This window comes from Thamnophis sirtalis, unplaced genomic scaffold, assembly GCF_051295495.1.
Source record: "Thamnophis sirtalis isolate CommonGarterSnake01/CBP01778 unplaced genomic scaffold, rThaSir2_p1.2 scaffold_7, whole genome shotgun sequence".
Classification (NCBI taxonomy): Eukaryota; Metazoa; Chordata; class Lepidosauria; order Squamata; family Natricidae; genus Thamnophis; species Thamnophis sirtalis.
The window spans coordinates 74,551,432-74,574,963 of record NW_028261387.1 but is presented as its reverse complement, the minus strand read 5'-3'; the positions used below and the strand labels follow the sequence as shown (position 1 = coordinate 74,574,963).

The following is a 23,532-nucleotide window of genomic DNA, read 5'->3' as shown; positions in this document are numbered from 1 at the left end:
TAAAAGAAGCTGGAGTCATTAAACCAAATATATGGAGAGGGTAAAGAAAATAAGTTACATCAGTTGCACAATATTACAATACAGTATTGGGACTTAGGTCAGTTTGGATTCCCAGTCAGAAAAAAATTCCCATACTTCTCAATTGGCATTCTCATGGCTAAAGAATTACTTAGAAAACCAACAAACTGGAAAAGGTCCAAATAATCATTTTATGAGTTCAGAGCTAGCAGTTTACAGCCAATTACTGGTCTCTTGCCCAGTAATGGCAAGAGCAAGAACCACAAAGCTGTATAGATATTACATAATAAAGTAATCAAGGATAGTCTGTGTGCAAGAAAATCCTAAATAAAGAACTGCTTTATAACTAACTATTAAAGAAAATAGCCACAAGCACTGGGTATCTTTCATGATTTCAAAACATTTCAAACACATTCTTGGAAATATAACATAGCATTTCTTTGAAACTTCTTTGAAATTGAGTTGAGTCTCTAATTGTTATTCTATCAAGCTGATCATGCTTTTACAGTAGGAAGAGTTAAAGAATTATGGCAATACATATCCTTGACTCTCTCTTCCTCTCAACAAGACATGAACTCTGGCCAATTATCCCCTGACTGGCACAATATGTGAGAGGTACAGAAAAGTACACCTAAAGAAGCTTATAGCACTACTATCCCTAAAATAAGTAAACATACATATTGATTGAAACAGAGTTCTTATTCCAACTCACCACAGCCACAAATGTCAGTTCTGATTAAATCCACCTTTTAGTTCAGAAATATTTTTAAACAATTGAAAGGGAGGGGTTAGTAGAATGGGATCTTCAAAGCATCTGTTTCTCTTTAAACAATATTGCAAGGGAGAAGTTCATGGCTTCTGAGAAAGAGTAGATAAGGCTCAAGGGCATGCAGTGTCTGTGTTTGTGTTTCAGTCAAACCTTGCCTCTTGTGCTTACATAAGGAATCCACATGTGTGATAGCTATTTGGCATATGCTGTTCTGACTGTTCTAATCTAAATAGTGTCAAAGAAGCATTGATTATGTTTTATAAATTGCCTATCATAAGTAGAATTGAATAGAATTGGACTTCATGATTATCCTTCAGCTATGTTCATTTTTCTAAGACATTTTTGAAATCACGTTTTTCTCTTAAAATCTAAGAAGCATAAGAAGCATATTATAATTGGTGTAGTGGTTGGCCTTGAAACCGGAGGTTGTGAGTTTTAGTCCTGCCTTAAGCATGAAAAACTGGATAAGTGACTTTGGGCCAGTCATTCTCTTGGCGTCCAACCCATCTCACCAGGTTGTTGTTGGAGGGGGGGGGAGGATGTTTGCCACCTTCAGCTAATATACAAAAACTAATGAAGGTAGGTTAAAAAACATTTTAAAAATTGCACTTACTTTTTATTCAGCCATATCACACTACTGACTTACACTCAGTTCATCATTAAGTATAATTGCAAGATTTCTTTCACCTATGTTGCCTATTCTGCATTTAATTTCTTTTCCTAAGTAAAAACATTGAATTTATTTCTATTAAGTATAGTTCATGTGTCTAACCTGTGGTTATTTTAAAGTTCTGAAGATATTAGAATTTAGTAATCTGTGTCACCTTCCATAAGAATGTTCATCTGCAAGAAATATCCTAGCACTTATAACTTAACATTGTTTCAAAAGGAAACATTCAAAAGATCCAGGAGTCATTCCTTAAGAGAATTAAAAGTTAAGGAAAGAATAGACATATGAACCTCTGCTCAGAGACACAATTAAGTGTAATTGATGGTATATAGAATGGATATATGTGTCATGCTAAATATGAATGCTAATATAGCTAAGGGTTTAAAGGTTTCCCTTATTGCTTGATGACTGCAGTTGGGACCAGCAACTTTGTTAGTAAGTGGCACATTTGTTAAGTGAGACATGTGACCATGATGGACTTACAGCCTCGTTTACACCATGGTCGTTAAGCAATTCACTCACACTTATTAAGTGAGACATCAAATGATGCACCATATGATTTTACTGCCTACTTCATTGCCCACTAAATTAAAATGGTTTGAAACTACTATTCTGTGGTAATATGTACCTGTTGGTATCGCTGTGTAGTGATACCAACTGGATCATCTGTATTGGTGAAGTGATGTATAAAGAAGTTTAATATTTCATTTGGTAGATTGTTCCTGAAACTTCTTATCCTGGGAAGGCAAACTTTGAAAATGCCTTGATTTCAGTTTTATTGTTTCAAAATCTGAAGATGATTTCAGACTCTGATACCATGGATAAATATAAATCCATCACAAAAATAATTAAAAACAGGACATATGTATAATACAAGAGAGTAAAAATGACAGGAGAGTACAGGAATGAAGAGCCAAAACAAAAAGTTGAAAACTCTCTAAGCAAATTATATACAGTATTTATTTTCATTTAATCATACTTGTGGGTGAAACTCTATTTTTGCAAAATTCTTTCTAAATCTAAATTTAAAACAGTAGACTTTCCACTTGATAACAAAGAATCAAATACTTGGGAATCAATATTTTATTATATTCCCTTATAACACTGAATTTTCAATAAATCTTTGTTCTTGGTTTTTTTTTTTAAATCTGGTTAGCTGCAGCTAAAACCCCAGTTCCTTCAAGCGTCAACAGTCAGCCTCCAGTTGAAACTCAGGTGCTTACTCGATCAGCATCTCAGACACCCCCAGCCGGTGTTACAGCTACAACAAGCGCTGCTTCTGCTGTCAGCACTCCAGCGGCAGCTACTGGAAGTCCAGTAAAAAAACAGAGACCTCTCCTACCAAAGGAAACCGTCCCAGCTGTGCAGCGGGTAGTGTGGAATTCTTCAAACAAATTTCAGACTTCCTCCCAGAAATGGCATATGCAGAAGGTACAGAGGCAGCAGCAGCAGCAACAACAACAACAACAGCAACAGCAGCAGCAAAATCAGCAGCAGCAGCCGCCGGCTCAGTCTTCTCAAGGAACAAGATACCAGACAAGACAGGCAGTGAAAGGTATTGCCCGCCTTTCCTAATGTCTGCTCATTGCAATACGTTCACAATAGTTGTGCCCAGACCTCAAATATGAATTGCACAAAAATGAGGAGATCATCAAACATTCCACAACTATATATACTAAGAAACCTTTCAGTTGGAATATGAATTGCCCAGTCCTTTTATCGATGATCTAATTAACCGAGTGGATTTAACATAAAAATAATATAAGAACACAGGTTATTATGATAATAACACTGTGGTTAGTGATAAGTTGAATCTAGATCAGGGGTGTCAAATTCACGGCGTCACGTGACATATCATGACTCCCCCCACCTTTGCTAAACTGGGCATGGCCAGCGCGTGGTGCATCTGGCCTGTGGGCCGCAGGCTTGACACCCCTGATCTAGATACACCACCCTATAAAAGGAAAACCGCCTCTCAAATATGAAAGTATTTTGAAACCAGTAGATGCTTCTCTTATGTAGGATGAAGTGGTTATTTTCTCTGACCATCCTTTCTTCACAAGTGATTCCTGGCCCCTTCAGAGTTAGAATGGAGGCAGGGGTGGGAGGAGATTGCAGGAGAAAGAAAAAAATGAATCTATCTCCTCCTTCGATTATGGGCTGAACTCTCTTTAAATAAACCTCTTAATATTGTATATTAAGGGACAGTTATGATTGTATTTGTACCAGCAGTCTTTCAGATATTTTTAATATTTATGATATACTAGTATATATTATGATATATAGTATATAACAAAACTAGTTTATATTGCCTGTATTTTGTTTTAAGAAATTTAAATATTGCAGTCTTTGGAACTACCTCTTCTTTTTTTCCACTGCCACTTTGATTTTACACTCAAACCTTTTAAATGATTTTGTAATGTTATAGTTTAGGGGTGTCAAACTGGCAGCCCGTGTGGGCTGGATGCGTCATGTGCTGCCCACACCCACCTTAGCTCTGTGAAGGGGAAACACATCACGTGATGGCAACATGACGCTGTGAGTTTGACACCCGTGTTCTAGTTGGTCCTTATAAACATATTGCCTTATTAATTAATAATTGGTGAACGCCTGCAGGGCATTTTACAGCTGATAAAATCAGCATGTGTACTCACTAAAATATGTCTTATGTTCCTGTCTTATCTTACGGCTGGTCTTACCTGCTAATAACATCATTCACAGATTGAATAGTATAGTTCTAGTAACTAAACTGAAAAACTACCAAATAATAATTATTTCAGAGGTGGCCTGTTTTTAATTTTCCAAATGCCTTGAAATATATAGTAACTCATTTTCAGATTTGTTTTGTATTCCAGCTGTACAGCAAAAAGAAATTACTCAGAGTACTTCAACGTCAACTATCACCCTGGTTACAAGCACTCAGCCTGTTTCTATAGTAACCAGTTCTGGATCAGCAAATACACTTTCATCTTCAGTTAATACAGACTTGCCAATAGCAACAGCTTCAGCAGATGTGGCTGCAGATATTGCTAAGTATACTAGTAAAGTAAGCTTTTAAAAAAAGGGTTATTTAATGCTTGATTTCAATTAATGCATTTTTAACATGTACCTTTAAATCACCTTTGGATTTTCTCCATCCTCACGGATAAGATTAACATTTGCGCTCACAGAAGAACTTAACAGCAACATTTTAAGTTGTCTCCCTAAGGTATACCCAGAAAATGTGTATTTTTTTTTTACTGTTCTGTGTTTTTTTGGATAAGAAGGGCAAAACATCAACCAAAGCATTGTGGGTTTGACACCAATATTTTTAGGCTGAGAAACTAAGCAGGGTTAGGCACGATTAGTACTTAGTACTTGGATTGGAGATAGCAGGGGTATAGGCTATATGAAAAAATTACCACACACACACACACACACACACACACACACACACACACAGGGACGGAGGGAGGGAGGGAGAGAGAGAGAAAGAAGGGATTCCATACTGTTGAAAATATCTATATGGTCACGCCTGTAAAGTCACCAGGAGTCAAACTTGTTTTGAATAAATCCTTATTCTCCCCATCAAATCTATATATCTGTGCTGTGTGTGTGTGTGTGTGCGCATGTGTGTGTGTGTAATACATTAGAAGATGGATGAGGGATTTATTTTATGATAAAAGATTGTTATAACTACATAAGAAAAGTGGACAGGGCCAGTCTTGGCAGGCCTGCTTCCCTGGTTCATTTGCCTAGAGCAGACATATCTTTTCTATTCCCCCTCCATCTCATTTACTTAATGCACACACACACACACGCACAGAGAGAGAGAGAGAGAGAGAGAGAGAGAGAGAGAGAGAAAGTCACCTTCTCTGCCAGCGCGTACTTACTCCTCAGAGACAAATATTCTGTTATGGTGAGAATTTAAACCTGGTCCCTATAGAGCTTAGTGGAACTATGTCAAATTTCCCTTGATTATGCTCTTCCTAGGAACATGCTATTTTTTAAAATATATTTTAATTATTTTTACATTTAAAACATGCAGTACCGCAAAGTCGAAGTGACCATACATTCATATTATATACAGCTAGTCTCAACCATTAACAATTAGCCTACTTAATGCATTGTCTATCCTTCTGTCCAATCACAATATATACAGTTTGTTCTAGTCTTGTCACCTTGTCTTATACCAATCATAAAATCTGTTCCAGACTTCAAAATATTCTGATACCTCTTTATTTTTAAGTTCAAGAGTGAGGCTATCAGCTTCAGCAAGGCCAATACTTTTCTGATTATATCTAGCTCTGATGGTGTATTTTCTTTTTTCCAATATTGTGCATAAGTTATGCGTGCCGCAGTTAATACATGTATAATTAGATAAAGTGTATCTTTCTTAAACCCCTCCGGTATTATACCTAGGAGAAAAATTTCTGGTTTAAACAAGATTTGGTCTCCCACCATTTGTTCTAAACATAATTGAATCATTTTCCAATATTTTTTTGCCTCATTGCACGTCTACCACATATGATCAAAAGTGCCTGGTGTTTTTTTTACACTTCCAATAATTTGGGGCCAGATTTTTAAACATTTTGGAGAGCCGTGCTGGGGGGAGATGCCATGTATAGAACATCTTATAAAGATTTTCTTTATATGCCGTAGCCATTGTTAATTTCTGATTAAGTATCCAAAGTTTTTCCCACTTAGCCAATTCCACCTTATAACCAAAATGTTTCACCCAGTCGACCATAGTTTCTTTGACATGGAACAGGCTATTTTTAATATTCAAGGCTAATTCTAAGTCTTATTACAGAACTGATAGATAGTCTTTCATCGAGTTTAGATTATAGCATTGAGAACAAAAGGTTTAGAATGCAAAATGAACAATAACCCTCAAGTTATCTAGGTTGCTCACTTGAAGAGCAAGACAAAGTCAAATAATGTTTTAGTCTTCCCTCTGATCTGGGCTATATATTACCTACTTTGATATAAAAGGCACGATACCCAAATACAGATTTTAAAGCAAGCAAAGAGATTATAGGGTCTACTTTTGCCAAGTCTCCTCTGTAGTTTTTTTTAAAACAGATGTTAAGGCACAATGTCAGATGGTTTCCTATAGAATACATTACTAGGTAGCTGTTGGAGATAGAGCGGCTGCTTTTGTTTGTCAAGTGAAAGCAGTGGTAAGCTTGGAAGTGGGGAGGATGCTGCTTAAACTAATACTTGTGCTTTAAATGTGGGGATGGAAACACAGTCATTGCTCTTCATCAGGCTCAGTTGCTTGGGAGTATCATTTAACTCTGGAATGGCAAATTAATGTGGCTCAGTGGCTAAGATGCCGAGCTTGTCGATCAGAAGGTCGGCAGTTCAGTGGTTCGAATCCCTAGTGCTGTGTAACAGAGTGAGCTCCCATTACTTTTCCCAGCTTCTGCCAACCTAGCAGTTTGAAAACATGTAAAAATGTAAATAGAAAAATAGGGATCACCTTTGGTGGGAAGGTAACAGCGTTCCGTGCACCTTCAGCATTTAGTCATGCCGGCCACTTGACCACGGAGACGTCTTTGGACAACGCTGGGTCTTCAGCTTAGAAATGGCCCCTAGAGCCAGAAATGACTAGCGCGCAGGTGCGGGGAAACCTTTAGCTATGAAATCTATAACAACCATTTTATATTCCAGTATAATCCTTTTCATCATATCTGGGGTAAACAAAATTGACGGAGCTCTTCCCAGTAAATAAATATTTAATTCTGTATTTTTTCTTTTAACAGATGATGGATGCTATAAAAGGAACCATGACTGAGATATATAATGACCTTTCAAAAAATACTACTGGAAGCACAATTGCTGAGGTTCGTATTCTTTACTGTCTACGTGGGGCTGTCCTTGAAAGCCACCTAGAAGCTACAACTGATCATGGAGGCAGTGGCTAGTGTGCCACTTATTATTACTATGTGATACTCCTACTGTCAGAACTGCTATATTGTTAGTTACTTTCCACATTCAGTTCAAAATCCTGGATGTTACTTATAAAACCCTACATGACTTGTGACCTCGATGTCTTTGGAACCAGTATTCCCAATGGTTTCTGCTCATCCAATTAGATCTAGTAGATTGGACTCTCTTTGGGCACCTCGCAAAAGATTGTCCCTTCTTCTTTAGAACAGCATTGCCCCACCTCCTCCCTGACATTAGACTGGCTCTCTCCCTGTTAGCTGTCTGGGAAGCTGTTAAAATCTGGTTATAGTGTGAAATTGTGATAAATGGCGGTATACCTTGCTATGGTAATGTGTTTGGAGTTTCATATTCCTCTAGCATGAAGTGTGTTGTAATTCTTATGTTTTTGTTGTTTGTTTTGATATATATTTTTTAGTTCTGTTACTAGATGGGGTTTTCCAAGGGTTTTCTTTGGAGCTGCATTTAAGCTACAGTTAAAAATCTTACCCTTAAAATATAATATTTGTGTTAAATCAAGAGTATATACCTATGGCTTGAGTATCATTGACAGTTCTTAAAAGGCTTGATTATAATCTCTAGACTCTTTTCACAAATTGGTATCAATACAATTTTAATGTGACAGAAAGGGAGATACTTAAATATATGGGAAGCAGTTATATTAATTGAATAGTCCATGTGAGTACTTGACTTGACTCCCTCCACTTGGGAGTGCAGGCCTTGGCACATAACTGGTTATTTTATCTGATTTTATAGAGAGCTGTCCTTAACCGTTCACAAAATTGAGTTCAAAATGCTACAGCCTAGCTCAGCGATGGCGAACCTTTTTTGGCTTGCGTGCCATAAGAGGGGGGGAGCGCAGGGGGGTCATGCATGGGCGTGCTGTACCCATAATGCAATGTGTAACCCCCCCAGTGCGCATGCGCGCATGAGAGGCACTCCCCCCCATTTTTTGCATGCTTTTTTTGCCCTCCCAGGCTCTACAGGCTTTATAGGAGCCCGGGGAGGGCGAAAATGCCCCTCTTTCCCCCTGGGGAGGGTGAAAAGAGCTTCCTTGAAGCCTCTGGAGGGCTTAAACCAGCCCTACGAGCAGAAGTCCATTCCCGAACTTCTGGTTTGCCCATAGGGCCAGTTTTTTTGCGCTCCGGAGGTTTCAGGGAAGCTCTTTTCACCCTCCCCAGGCTCCTATAAAGCCTCTAGAGCCCTGGGAGGGCAAAAAAATGCCTTTAAAAAAGGCTGAACTCAGCTGGGCAGTGTACGCATGCGCGCTGGCCAGCTGACAAATGGCTCTGCGTGCCACCTATGGCACGTGTGCCATAGGTTCACCATCGCGGGCCTAACTAGTAACAAGTTCAATTTAGTTTCTGCATATAAAATCTCTGCTGCAGGAACTACACTGGCCTCCTCCAGCAATTGAATGTGTTGGTAGCACACTTTAAAGCACTTTGACTCCCTACTTCATATAAAATGCATCCATCCAATGAAATCCAAAAAGAAAGCCTTGCTGAGCAATTACTACTCTGATTGTGACCATTACTCCTTCTTGGCGAAGTTCCCTCCTCCCACACAATATAAATTATCCTCAGAGTTCTAGCCAGTCCTGTCTTATTAACATTTTGGAGGGCCATGAAGACCTGGAATGGAAGGCTTATAACTGCTCCTGAAAAAAAATGTGTTATATGTTTTCAGGAATATTGCAGATTATATGTTCTTTTGTTTTTTTCACCTTAAGTATTGAAATTTTGTAAACCTTTCAGAGTAATCTAGGCTGGAGCCCTGAAAGTTAGAGGAATAACAAAACAGCCAAGTCTGAAATTAATGAAAGTTGTACATCCCTATTTCAAACCTTTTGTTTCTGTCTCTCTTGTTATGTCAACACTTGAAATTATTAATCAGATGTAGTATGCATGAGAGAGCACAGTAAAATAAAGAATGTATTTCATATGGCTGAGACTTTCTATGCTAAAAGAAACAGTATAATAACACTACTTCATGACAGATACAGCAAACTCAGTTTTTAAAGATTTTTCTTGTACCTCTACCAGAAAAGCTAGTAAAGCCTTCTATTGTACAAATTATCCAAGATCCAGTTAACATTTGGAAATACTTAATTCACACTATCATTATATCGGATTACGTACCGAATACAATACAATACAACTTTGTGTTGCGAGGGATAGTATTTACTATAATGCAGGAGAAACAAGTATATGTCTTTGGGAATAGCTTTATTCCACTTTTTGATTCATGCACATTTGCCCTCCTTTCTCTTTATTCCATTGGGAGAAAGAGTAGATGCCATTACTTATTTTGCACAATTTATAGGAAGCATAGTTATTCTGATCTTATTAACAACACCAAGATATTTTTCCATGAAAGTGATTAGTTTCTAAATAAAGATTGTCATCCGTGCAATTGGATTTCCTTTCATGGTCTCTCTCCCTCCCTCTTCCCTATGCACCCAGATTTGATTTAAAGAGTTCCCCCTCAGAAAGAAATGTGGGGGTAGAGGAGAAAGAAGGATTTCATTCTATTTTGACTGACACTCCTGTTGTTATTCTTTTTTTAATATTTTAGATTCGTCGTCTGAGAATTGAAATTGAAAAGCTTCAGTGGTTACATCAGCAAGAGCTCTCAGAAATGAAACATAATCTGGGTATAAAAATAACATTATTTTTGTTAAATATTTTGGGGGTTCATGGTCCAGTATGTAAAGGAATATTTGTGCGGATCTGTTTTCCACTTATATAATCAATTATAGAAGTCTAGCTCAGTTGTCACAGTATGTCATCATGATAGCTAATAAACCTTCTAAATTGTTTGGCAATTATTTCTTGAATGATACCTAAAAAATAGTGGATTGTTTCAAAAATAAAAAAAATGGAAGTTCTTAAGATCTTATACAATATGTAATCTTATTGTAAAAGATCTTAAGAACTTCCATGTTTATTTTTTATTTATGCACATTATAGTCTACATTTGTCTGCCTTTATTGTAATAAATCAGCAACTCTTATTTCACTTAAGGTAGCTTACCATTTTATTACTTAACAGATAGGCCATTTAAATACTGTTAGATTACATGGTGTTCATCTGTTACCTAGAACTCACAATGGCTGAAATGAGACAAAGCTTAGAGCAAGAAAGAGACCGTTTAATCGCTGAAGTGAAGAAACAGCTGGAATTAGAAAAGCAACAAGCTGTGGATGAGACCAAAAAGAAGCAGTGGTGTGCCAACTGCAAAAAAGAGGCCATCTTTTACTGTTGTTGGAATACCAGCTATTGTGACTATCCTTGCCAACAAGCTCATTGGCCAGAACATATGAAGTCTTGTACACAATCAGGTAAATGGCTAGTGTTTCTACAGTTACACTGTTTATCTATTTGTGAATGAATCTCACCTCCATTTTTAAACTCTCTTGGTTTTTATTTTAGCTACTGCAACCCAGCAAGAGACAGATAGTGAAGTTAATTCAGAAACATTAAACAAAGCGTCCCAACCTGGTTCCAGTGCACAGCCTGCGCCTACAGAAGCAACCAATGCTCCAAAGGAAAAAGAAGCAGTTGTGGAAAAAAGCAAGGAAAGTGTTACGGTAAGTATGTCCTTCCATGGTGCAGCCTTGCTTTAAGGTTTATTTTTAAAAGCTGTACAAAGCAATAAATGGGATTTTATTTTATTTTATTTTATTGCGGGCTGATGAAATACCTTTCTCTTTATTTTCCCCTTTTACCGAGTTAGTTCTTAGGGTTCAAAGTTGTATCTAATGTTGTATGTGCTACTCTTTTTTTTTTAAAATCATGGCATAAGAATTCTCATGTGATTTTGCCCTGTTTCCACCCACTTGGGATGTAGTGACTGCTCAGGCTCATCACAAATATCCCTCAGACTTCTCTTATTTTGAAATACACACATACACACAAGTTTTCCTGTCAAGTGCTGAAAGCTGAGTTTTGAAAGTATTACCCACATCTTTATTTAATTCAGTATCCTTACTTTTCTGCAGATTCTATAGATACTAGAATTGCTAATCGTATATAGATAACTATTATTGTTCTCTATCTTGTATGGGTCAAATATGGGTCCTGGCTTTCTTATTAAAACAAAACTAGCAGTTACAATAAAACTTTATTAACAAGTACATTTCTGATTTCTATCCATTCTTGTATGTCCCTATTAGTTTTTCTTAAAGCACAATAGTACATTCTGTTGAAAAAATAAACTCTTTTATCATGACATTTTATCTCAGTTACACCAGAGATAGTATTTAGCAGGTTCTGATCAATTCTGGAGAACCGGTAGTTCGGAGAACCGGTAAATACCACCACTGACTGGCCCGCTTCAATCTATTCTCTGCCTCTCAAGTCCCAGCTGATCGGGAGGGAATGGGGATTTTGCAGTATCCTTCTCCAGGAGTGGGGAGGGAATAGAGATTTTACAGTATCCTTCCCCTGCCACGCCCACCAAGCCACAACACGGCCACCAAGCCATGCCCACAGAACCAGTAGTAAAGAAATTTGAATCCCACCACTGAGCTACACCTCAAGAAGTCAGTATCTCTTACAAAACTATATAATTTAATTGTCTTGCTTTATTCTAAGGAAAGGAATCATAGGTCTTGTGCATTCTAGAGAGAAAGAAAGGATGGCCCAAAGCATATTTAGAATGAAAGACACTGAAAAATGTTATATTTTTTAACAAGAAATTGCTAAATAGATACCCAATTACCTTACTTGTAATTGTACTGTGCTCTCTGTGATAGGTTTCTTATCATGAAATATTTTTCTTTGGAAATCTCAAATTGCATTCACATGATTGTTATATATGTTTGAAACATCAAATTGTATGCATTGCTCACTTTCATATTTTAAATTTTGCTTTTATTTATAAAACTGTAACCTGTGAATTCATTAAACTGTAAGGTTTTTTTTTAAAGCCAAGCACTGACATTTTTATGGGTTAAATCCAGAGTTTGGTTTCACAAATGGAGAACATTTGTGAGCAAGTTTCACTAAGAACCAAAAGATGGATAGAAGATAATTTTTAGCTGATTCTCATCTATCACAATACCTAGCACTATGTCTCAGGCTTCAGGAAGATCTCTCAACTCTTCCTTGTCTCCCATAGCAGATTGATGGGTTTTTTGGTACAGCAGAGAGGAGGAATCTATAAAAATCATTTCCCCTCTTCCCCCAGCAGTCAGAGGCAGTCCTTCCATTTAGGAAAGGCAAGATCTAAACCTAAAACCATGTTAATAAATAGGTGGCATTGACATAAAAACTGAACCTTTCACTCTGGTTACCTGTGCTGTCTCTGCAGATAGCAACAGGTGTGACAAGCAGCCAGCCTATAAAGTTGGTCCAGGTATCGCAGACCACTACCTATATACCAACTACTCAACCCACAATTGTAAGTACTGTTTTTGCCATTGAAACAGCTCATTTATTTTGGAGGGAGGATGGGTTTTCTCCTGTGTTACCACAATATGAATTCACTGGTCTTAACTCAATTTGCTGTGCAAAATGATTTATTTTGCTATACATTTCCATTTCTTTTACACCATACATTGTCATCTAGGACAATCAAAGATTCAAGTTTTATTTATTGATTTAAAATTCTATATTACTATTATAGTTTCTGAAGCACTTTAGGGAAAGCTATGCTATTCTTCATCTGTGGTGTTTTGTGTAATTTCAAAATTGTATTAAACTTAGGAATCTTCATGTGCTATAATTAATTGATTGACTAAGAAGCATCAGGGGCTAGTAGTAAGTACATGGTGGTAAGGGTTTTGTCAAAAGGCTAGTATTTTGATGGTGGTAGGATATAAAAAGGTAGAAGTTGAAAGTCAATATATCACTAGATAGAAAGTGAAATTTGCAGTTAGTTTCTTTTTCTAGCTAATCTGACAACTTAGTTTTCCCAGTGAATCGTTTCAGTTCCACATAGAATTCACCTTTGCTTCTTTTCTGTGACACATAAATAAACAACAGAATTGGAAACATTTCATGATTTGATCATGGACGAAAGCTGGCTTGTATAAACAAATCTAGTTGGATGAGGCAAGAGGACCTGTTTCAGTAATTAGGCAAGCTAGAGGAAGTTAGATGGAGAGGAAATATGGCTGTATATAACAACCAGCTCATTAAGAAATTCACTGATTTATTTATATACTTTCTCAATTAAGTAAGTAAATCTGGGTGGCTTATAGAATTCTAGATTCTAGGAGATTTCCACATCAATTTCAGCCTGGACTGTCTGGTATGACTCAGGAATTCATAGCAACTGTGACATTTTATGACATTGGATCTTAGAGGCAAAGCAGACTGCTGACATACTCGGTTGGTCTTTTATTTTGGCTGAAAGAATGATTCATGGGTGAATTCCCATTGTCATGAATGGACCACTGCCTGGTTAAGGTAGGACTTGCAGTCAATCTCCATCTGTGCAGGGGTAGAGGACAAATTCAGCTTGCTTTTCCAAACAGTTTCTTGGAACTACTGGTTTTTCCAAGGAGTCATAACAGTATTCTGGAATAGATTTTTCAGGCAATTCAGACAATGCTTCATTGAGTTCTAGAATTGGAAATTTACTAGAGAGGTAAACACAACTGCATAAATACCATCTTCTCTTTTTAAAATCCTCATGGTATGTAGCCCTGTGGAATGAAGGAGAAAGTAAAATGGGCAGAACATTAATGACAGACAATTCATTATAACACCAGTAAGGCACAGCATGGAGGTCATTGGAGAATCTGTGCTGTGACAATTTATACAAAAGGAAGTGATACTTTGTTGCATGACCATATCTAAATATTCTTGCATAGTTGTTTAAAGTTGTGGGGCAATTAACATTCATTAACATTAATGAATGCTAATTTTAATTAATACTAAATTAACCGTCAGTCTCTGAATTTGGAATTGGAACTTTCCATAGCTTTTTGTGATAACTGGGTGTCAGTTATTTTCTAGGTATAGTACAAAGCGTTTCGTATTATTTGAATGGCTTACATGGATTCATCCTAGGTCACATGAGAGAATACTTTCTCCTACAAGATCCACTAAGATCATCAGTGCTTCCCACTAACCACTAAAATTGTGCATTGGATTTAATTAAATATTTAATTAAATATTCTGGATACTTTAAATTGTTAATAGTTTTTTATTTTATTTACCCAAGCAATTTGGTCAGTCAATGGACTAAAAAGTAAACAGACAGAATAGAATAGAGTATTTGGAGATTTCCTTATTGATATGGGCAGTGATGCCTTTAGTTTAAGATTAGGCCAGGGTTACAATTTGGTTTGTGCTCCATCTAGTATCAGGGAAGGTGTTGGAAAGTGTCAGAGTTGTATGATGTAGGCTGTTTTGCATTTCGAGGGCATTGATGGTAAGGACAAAACAAGTATTTTAAGACTTGGAAGCCCCCAGTCCTCGAGAAGTAAAAAAATCCAACATTTTAGCTCTGTCAGAGAACAAATATGCTATTAGATTCCACATTCATCCTAGAGGTTACATATCATTGAGTTATGTCTTTGTTCCATACCCGTATTGGCAATATGCATAAACCTCATTTAAATTTTTAAGCCAGTGCTTCTCTTCTCCCAAAATCTTTTAATGCTCAACAAACGAATCCAGAGAGATAATAAAATCTCCCGGGAACTATGGAGGTGGGGATGGTGATGACTGACAATTGGAAATATCCTGTGCTTTGAAATTTGACCTGCTTTATGCTACGATTGGAAAATGATAATACGCAGCATTCTTCAACTAAAGTTCATGCTTGTACTATAGGTAGATCTAATTTACCAACCACAATTTCAATTGATTGCTAAGCCACACAGTGATTAAGTGTAATGTCCTGTGGCCATGCCAACTTATGGTCATTAAGTGCGATATTATTTGATTGTAACTGCAGTTTCCTGATGGCTTCTCCATTGATTTTGCTTGTCATAAGCTAACTGTGAAAGTTGTAATGGCAATCACACGACCATAGGATGCTGCAACCATCATAAACATACATCGGTTGTAAAGCATCCAAATTGTGATCACATGAGCACAAGGACACTGCAGTGGCAGCAACTCCAAGAACTGGCCGTAACTCACCTTTTTCAGCACTGATTGTCATAAGTTCGTAACTTACGATTAGTCATTAACTTATTAGTAGTAGTAAGTGAGGACTACCTGTTCATGCTTACTTGTTTGTTTTCTTAACTCAGTGGTTGACCAGACTGACTGGGATACAGAATGCACTAATTCAGTCTAGCCAACTATATTTAGTCTACCATGTTATATAAACTCAGTCAAAATCATTTATTTAGCAATGTGTTTTGCTAACCATTTTCAATCATAAAATAATTATATTTAACAGTCAGGTCTGATTTTGGACTTTCTCCTTTACTTTGTAAATTGCAGTTTAGCTCATATGGTTGTGATGCTGAAACTGCAGTATCCTTCCATCATAGTGCATCACATTTTTCCCATTATCTGTTTTTGTTGCAATGTACATTGCAAAGGACAGCTTTAAATAAGTTGAGGCTGATGCCTTTAAAATAAAAGGATTACCCTGATAAACTTCTCCATATCATAATATGATTTATCCTTATCATATATAGTAGTCATTCCCAGTCTTTGGGAGGTTGTGGATGCATGTGATATTAAGTTAAGCTGGAGCCGCAGATACCAAATCATATCATGATACAGGTAGTTCTCAGGTTATAACCACTCATTAAATGACTGTTCAAAGCTTAACCATGTGCTGAACAAATGGTAGTTTCTGACTGGTCTTTGGAGTTGTGGCCATTGCAGCATCTCCACAGTCATATGGTCATGATCCAAGACCCAGCTCACAATTATTACATCACAATGGACCATAGTCAACCTGTTGGCTTCCCACAAGCAAAGTCATAGAGAAAACCATCAGAAAGTCGGAGGTTGCAGGCCTTGCTTATGACCTGTGTGGTTTCAATGTCAGCAATTGTCATTGCAGAAAAAATGACACCTGTCACGTGCTGTCATGCTTTATGACTGCATCTCTGAGCAACAGTAATTCCAGTTCCCATTGCTGTCATAATCCGAAGACTGTGTCCATACCAGGGAAGCAGTGCAACAGCCTCCAGCCTTTGCTACCCTTTGGTGACCGAAGTTTCTTTAAGGAAGGAAAGGAAAGGAACAGGAGTGGAGGTGTGATGGATTATAGACAAGAACTGTACTTTCTAAGAGCACCAAAACTGTAAATAAAATAACTTGGTAGAGGGACTTTGGCTGACATCAATGTGTATCTCACTGGTAGCTCCAAATGTACAATATATACATTTACTCTCATGTATGTCATCATAATGTTGATATTTATATGCTGTATAGCATGCCCAAATTCATGAATTCTTTTTCCATAGATACTAAAAATTGTTTTATTGTATTGGTTGATTTTAATTGTATGCTTCTAGAATTATGGAATGCATATTGAGTTTTGTAATAAACTTACCAGGTGGGCTCCTCTACTATTATACTTTTCGGAATGAGATTTTAAAAAAATAATATACTAGCTGATAACCCAGCGTTGCCTGGGTATTTATTTATAGGGGAGAAATGTCAGGACCAAACACAATTTCTAATGTTGGATCCCCCTCCCCCTTTATCAGAGGGAGCCCCTTGTGGAGTACTGTGAAGCAATTACCATGGCAACTCCATTTCCCTGCACAGTAGAAGCACAACAGGCTGTATCTTAACAGAACACACCCACACCCTGAGGGGTGTTAGGAGTGTGTCATCCCCACAGTATTTTTTTCCAGAGAGCAAGTCATTTGTGTACCAAGTTTGGTTGAAATTGCTCGAGGCGTTCCAGAACGCACACATTCTTCTAATCTAGTTCTACCAGCAGCAAGAACAGGGAGCAGTAAAGATATGTAAATACTTTAGATTCAGACTTTGAAATGGGCCGATCCACTTTTAGTTAAAGTGAAACATTTTATTATGGTTGGAACAATCCAACACTTTGTTTAATTTCAAAACTTCAAGCTAGAAAAGTTTTGGTTTTGAATTATTTTGCATTTATCTGAAAGACATCTTTGTCTGAGAGGTGACAAAGAATAAACAATACTTCTAGTAGTAGTAGGTGTGTGTGTGTGTGTGTGTGTGTGTGCGCGCATACATATACATATACAGTGCATTTAGAAAGTATTCAGACCTCCTTGACTTTTGTCAATTTTGTTGTGCTTCAGTTGCTGAAAATCATTTCCCCCTTCATTAATCTATATTCAGTACCCCATAATGACAAAGTGAAAACAGAGTTTTAGAAATGTCTATAAATTTATTAAAAAAAGAAAACTGAAAGATCACATTGGCGTATTCAGACCCTTTGCAACAACATGTGAAATTTAGCTTAGGTGACTCCCATTTCTCTACATTGTTTGAAAATGAATTTCAATAGCTCTAGAATCAGGCTGCAGCATAACAAAATTGACAAAGGTGAAGGGAGTCTGAACACTTTCTGAATCAGACTATTGAATAAAAAACTAGCATATAACACTTGAATACTGTGGGCATAAATATATATATTTACAAATATTACTAAAGATTTTATTCCAAATCTAGTTTGGTTAAAAATGTGCAAGAACAATTGGTAAATTTTTGGAGGATGAAATTATCAATGACTAATCAAATGGATAAATGGCAAGCCATTAATGCAGTGAATTGATGCTATTACAAGTTACATAAACAGGATATATAAACACGTGTGTGTTAAAATTTATAAAAAAATACTTTGAATGAGTGTATTTTGCTTGACCGATGTGACATTTTTTGATCTAGAAAGATTATTTTTAAATTCTTTTTCTGTGACTATGCAAAGTTTGATGAATAAGAAAGACATAAATCAAATGAAAAAAAAAGTTTGACCAACGTTTATCAGTCTGTTTTCTTCTAAATATATATTTCAACTACATAATCCTCCAGATAGCAAATAATGATATTTGAGGGATTATGGGAATAAATCCAGATTGAGGAAAATAGTATTAGGTATTTATTTCATTAATTACTGAGCCAAAATGGGAATCTGTATTGATATAGATTGCATTTAAATATTATAGTTGATAAAGTCACCATTGAAATTATGATTATATACTCACATGTTGGCATTTTCTATTTTGAAGCATTTCCAGTAAATAATTTCTAGAATTATAAAATAGTCCTGACAACCAGTGCAACTATTTGTCTAACACACTTATGAATTAATGGCATTAATGGATTTTGATCTTTTGAAGACCGATTTTTATTTGTCTTGAGTTTTAAAGTATTATTTAAATAGTGTACAGGGTATATTCATTGTTCTTCACTAAAGGTCAGCATATTGATATCTTCAAAACATTAAACACCTGCTCTGTTATGTCATTTATTATTAATGAATTACTTGCAAATATATTGAAAAACATTTATTTGCAGGCTTGAGAATGCATATTGTGGAACCAAACAGTAGCCAACCCCCCCCCCCCCCCAACCTCTGTCTTGTATCATTACCAGTTTACAATGGTGGTGTGCGATGAAGTCTTTGATGATAACTTGTTTGGGCTTTGTGCATGACACAGTTCTGCATTTCTGAGACGATGTATCTTTTTGCTTTAAATCTGCAGACCATTCCGGTGGTAGTAAGTCCTACAGCTGGGACCATGGCAATGAGAACAGGAGTTCAGTACGTTCAAACAACAATGCCTGTCCAAGTACGAAGAGTCTAACTGCTAACCAAGGAGACCAGGCAACTGTTGGAATAATAATAATCTCTTCATTAGAAATGTGAAAAAAAAATGCCTACAGGTTTTGGATTAACCTCAAAGGTTGAGACTTTTACCTTTGTACATGTGTACAAAGCAGTTAACTACACTACATTAATGTAAAGCATTAGTGTTGGCTTTAAAAAGCCAGAGGACAGTGAAAATTGATGGTAAATCTATACTGTTGTAAATTATGTACAATTTGTGGATGACGTTAAGAGTGCCATCCCTTTTTTATATTTGTACTGACTTTAGCACATGTTGGAAATTTGTGAAGGAAAGACTAAATCAGGCTTGCCACAAATGTCGTCGACAGGAATGATCTTCTGGGAATGACAGTTGCACATAGAAACCATTCTTCCTCTTTAGAGTTTAAAGAAGAAAAGAGCTGAAGTACCTGGCTTATATTTGGAAAAGAAGACAATGCCTTGTGTATGCAACTGAAATTAGTGCTGGCGATTTTAAAAAAAAAATAATTTTCAATCTTTGGGTCCCAAGTACATTAAACAGCAAATTTTTGTGTAGCGTATTTAATGTGAGAGAGAATGTTTACAAAAAATAAAGTTTTGTTAATACTAAGGAAAAGGAAGCAAGAACCTTAATAGCAGTTGGCAATACAGTAATCAAATATTTTGGACACAAGTGGATCTGGGAGACATCCTTCCTATTGGGTTTATGCACACATATACATCCATACAAGATTTTCTGGAGGACTTTGGAAAAAGGGAACACAAGAACGAGAAATGGCCAGGTCACTTGGAGAAATGGGCAAAAGACATTGATGCTGGGCTAGAGCATGTATTATGGGATATTTTTTTTATGTTTTTATGTGAGCATGAAGCAGTACAGTATGAGAGAGAAAGTAATCCATGAAAACACTGTCTGTTACACTTATACTGTAGTATCATTTTGTATGTTGTGTAAACAAAAGCATTGAACAAAGCAAGATGATGTATGTATATGAGCAAATTTAATTGTATGATATCATTCCAGTACATTTTGCTGTACATTTTAGTCATAATTGATTTCTCCCATTGTTTATAAAGAATGCAGTCTGTACAGTCTCCAGCTAGTATGCACATTAGAGGAAAGAAAACAAAATGAACAAGAAAAACAAATCAAGAGCAGACTATTTGTGAATTGCAGTTGTGTCAAAGATAGCCTAGCTGGCCTTATTTGTGAAGCATAATTGCTTTTAGCATATGGAAGTATTTTTTCACATTTTCTTTGTATAAAATTTGTATTAAACTAAATATCTTTTTTGCTTCTTGTGTTTCTTTAAGACTAAAAACAGGTGGCACACACTAAACCAGTGCTTCTCAACCTTGGCGACTTTAAGTCCTGTGGACTTCAACTCCCAGAATCCCCCAGCCAGCGCAGTGTTGAGAAACACTGCACTAAACTATGGGGCTACCATTTTTTCTGACTTCTTTTTAAATCAAACATAATACTAGATTTCTATTTTGTTTGTGAAAGACTGGCACACTTACCTGTAACTTTCAAACTTCACTTCTGAATTAACTACTCTCAGATTGTTAGTGAGAAGTCCCCCCAAATCTATGTCAAAGTGAAGTTCATTTAGTTACTACAGGGGTATGCCCAGGTAGTTTCCTTAACTAACAACCTACACAAATGTTAATAGCAGTCTGCTTTACCTTAATCTCAGATTTTACATTATGTCATGTTCACCATTTATCCATTCACACAGCGTATATTTATATTCTGTGTGGCTTTTTTACTTACACAAACCACATGACAAGTTTTATCCTATATTGGGACTCATCAAATGTTTGCTACTAGCTCTTTACCATGAAGTGTACTTGTGAACTCTGCAATTCCTAATTCCCCATACTCTTTAACGTTTCCTAGAGCCACAACTGCAATTTTGATGGTCTAGAAGTCAATTATATTAACCTCATGCTGAGCAACCTGGATTCTGCTTATTTCTTCCCACCCCATGGCAAAAGCCCCTCATGTATAATCCCATTAACACAGTAGCACCATTGGTAGAAATTAAATTGCTCAATGTTATCAGTATGGGATGAATTTAGATCATGTTGTTTAGCATAGCTGAGACAGGAGGGAAAACAACCTAAAAGTTATCCAAGGGGGAAAAATGGGACAATTTTAGTTTTTCACTTTTGGTGAATTGTTAGTAACTAGTTTTCAAGAAGGAAGAACTGTTTTAGGAAAGCAAAAGACAAGGGATGCTTAGCCGTGGCAAAACAGAAGCTGCAACACTTTCCTTGTTATGAACACACAATTTGTGACAAAATCCAAGAGTTTATTGAGGTATTCAGTCACTAGTTTAGCTAGATCTGATGGTGAACCGAGGATGTACATTTCAGAGATGGCAATCCATGTTTTGGGTGACACAACAGTTCACCAATATTGCTGTACTTCCATGATATTTGGAGGCTGCCAAGGCCACACAGTAATAGGGCATGCTGTCAAATGACCACCAGACTTTCCAGAAGTTGCGTGAGAAGGTTGTGCTCTATCATGGTCTCTAGCCTCTGAAAATTGCATTAAAAAATGTCCTTTCACCTGGTTTTCGGAGGATGCAGATGTTTCAGAAGAGCATTCTTCAAAGCTGCTTCAAGGATGAAGGCTTGTGTGGCCCAGAACAGCCTTGAATAGACCTCAGGTTCCTGTCAGTTAGAAGACTATGAGGGAGATCTTGGGGATCACAAACATGATTGGATTGTATTATTTTTTTAAAAAATAAACGAATATGAAAGAATCATTTTATCTTTTGTTTGGGTGGGGCAGGGTACATGCCAGCAGAGACAAATTAAATTTTTTTTAAAAAATTGCTACCCTAAGCCCCAAAGGTTCATCACTGAGCTAGTCTGATTGCACTCATTTCATTGAACCTGTGGGCATCCACATCCACAATATCTTGTTGGTTTTGTGAAAAGGTGAAAGCAATGTTTCCCCCATTGTGTCCCAGGTTCTGCCCATTCCTACCGGAGTGTAACATCACAATACATGCAGCAGGATGACATAGCTCTACTTTTATCCTTCTGTTCCCTCTTACAATCTCCTGTGGGTGCGTGGAATTCTTTCTTCTTTCAATATTTAGTTTGGTTCCATTGATTTCACATGGAAATGTCCCAGTCAAATTTTCTCCATGTACAAGATAGCAAGTTTATTAAGTTTACATTTCTGGGTTTTGAGCAGGGATATTTCATGGCCTTGTTTTTTCATGAGGTGCTGAAGGATGCATCAGGACAGGTCCAGACACCTTGAGAGTTGGCACCATGCAATTGCAATTACAAAGGCAGGGGTGGGATTCTGCCAGTGAAGTTTTAAATTTTTCTAGATCAGTGTTTCTCAAGCTTAGCAACTTCAAGAGATGTGGACTTTCATTCCCAGAATTCCCCAGCCAGCCAGCTTAGCAGTTTTAAGATATGTCAGCATGGTTAGCTGGGGAATTCTGGGAGTTGAAGTCCACATTGTCAGCATTCCTGAAAACCCCAACTCCAATCAAACTATAAGACAGGCATTTTCTCAAAGCTCCCATTTATTAGAGTAGATATACAGGCACATCTGGGAAACACTGAATCTGATATTTCCCGGCTTTTCCTCAGTAAGTCAAAAGTCCAAACCCATCCCCTGCACTCAACATTCCCATCACCTCGTCCAATCCCAATCCGTTCCAACTCGAGATATCATTCCAGCCACCCCTCCTCCAGGTGCAGGAATGCCATGACCTTGACCGAAATGAAGAATGTTATTTTGTCTAGCTGCATTCCCTCTACTAAATCCCCCCTCCTACTTTCCCAGGCACAAGAATGTGGCAGCATGGAAGCTTAAAGTTGCTAAGATTGAGACACACTTTTCTAAATGGATAATCACGTTAATCTGTCATTCCAAAAAATGAATCTTGTGTCCCTTGAAAAGACCAAACAAATTTACAATAGTCTTTAACATTTATATTTTATTGTTTTACTAATTTAGCTGAAATGTTAATATATATTACTAGTCCATTTATAATATGCCGTATGCTATACTATAAAATACTATAGTCTATATTTTGGAGAAATGCAGTCTCCCGCATCAGAAGCAGGAAATCATGTTTTTGAAGAAAAAAAATCATTTTCTGTATCGGCTATTTCAATTTCCCCTTGGGTGGATGGGGAAAACCGCCAGCTATGCCCTAGTTCAAAATGAACAAAGCACATTGTAATGAAGAATCCCGTTTGGCTCAGAGTGAATTGTTAGAATTTGCTGCCCTCATGTGTTCGCTTTTGGGAAGATTGGGGAATTAGCAGCAAGGGCATGTCAAGGCGTGATCTTCTATATCAATGTTTCTCAATCTCTGGAGTAATAAAACGAACTTCCAGAATTCCTCAGCCAGCATGACTTTTTAAAACAAAG

At 37.0% G+C, this 23,532-nt stretch overlaps 1 protein-coding gene across 12 annotated transcripts in view; it reads left to right on the top strand.

The window, feature by feature from the left end:
* The window catches only part of ZMYND8 (zinc finger MYND-type containing 8), a 97,757-nt gene extending 77,344 nt beyond the window's left edge, over positions 1–20,413 (top strand). For 10 of the 12 annotated variants that reach the window (XM_087720432.1, XM_087720425.1, XM_087720424.1 and 7 more), the window contains 8 exons: positions 2,614–3,012; positions 4,313–4,503; positions 7,205–7,285; positions 9,966–10,044; positions 10,492–10,731; positions 10,823–10,980; positions 12,705–12,794; positions 19,012–20,413. In XM_087720432.1, the coding sequence (XP_087576558.1) occupies positions 2,614–3,012; positions 4,313–4,503; positions 7,205–7,285; positions 9,966–10,044; positions 10,492–10,731; positions 10,823–10,980; positions 12,705–12,794; positions 19,012–19,113 (1,340 nt within the window). In that variant the 3' untranslated portion in view covers positions 19,114–20,413. The remainder of the gene's footprint in view (positions 1–2,613; positions 3,013–4,312; positions 4,504–7,204; positions 7,286–9,965; positions 10,045–10,491; positions 10,732–10,822; positions 10,981–12,704; positions 12,795–19,011) is intronic. The other 2 variants (XM_087720434.1, XM_087720435.1) reach the window with 1 other exon arrangement.
* Positions 20,414–23,532: the final 3,119 nt, after the last annotated feature.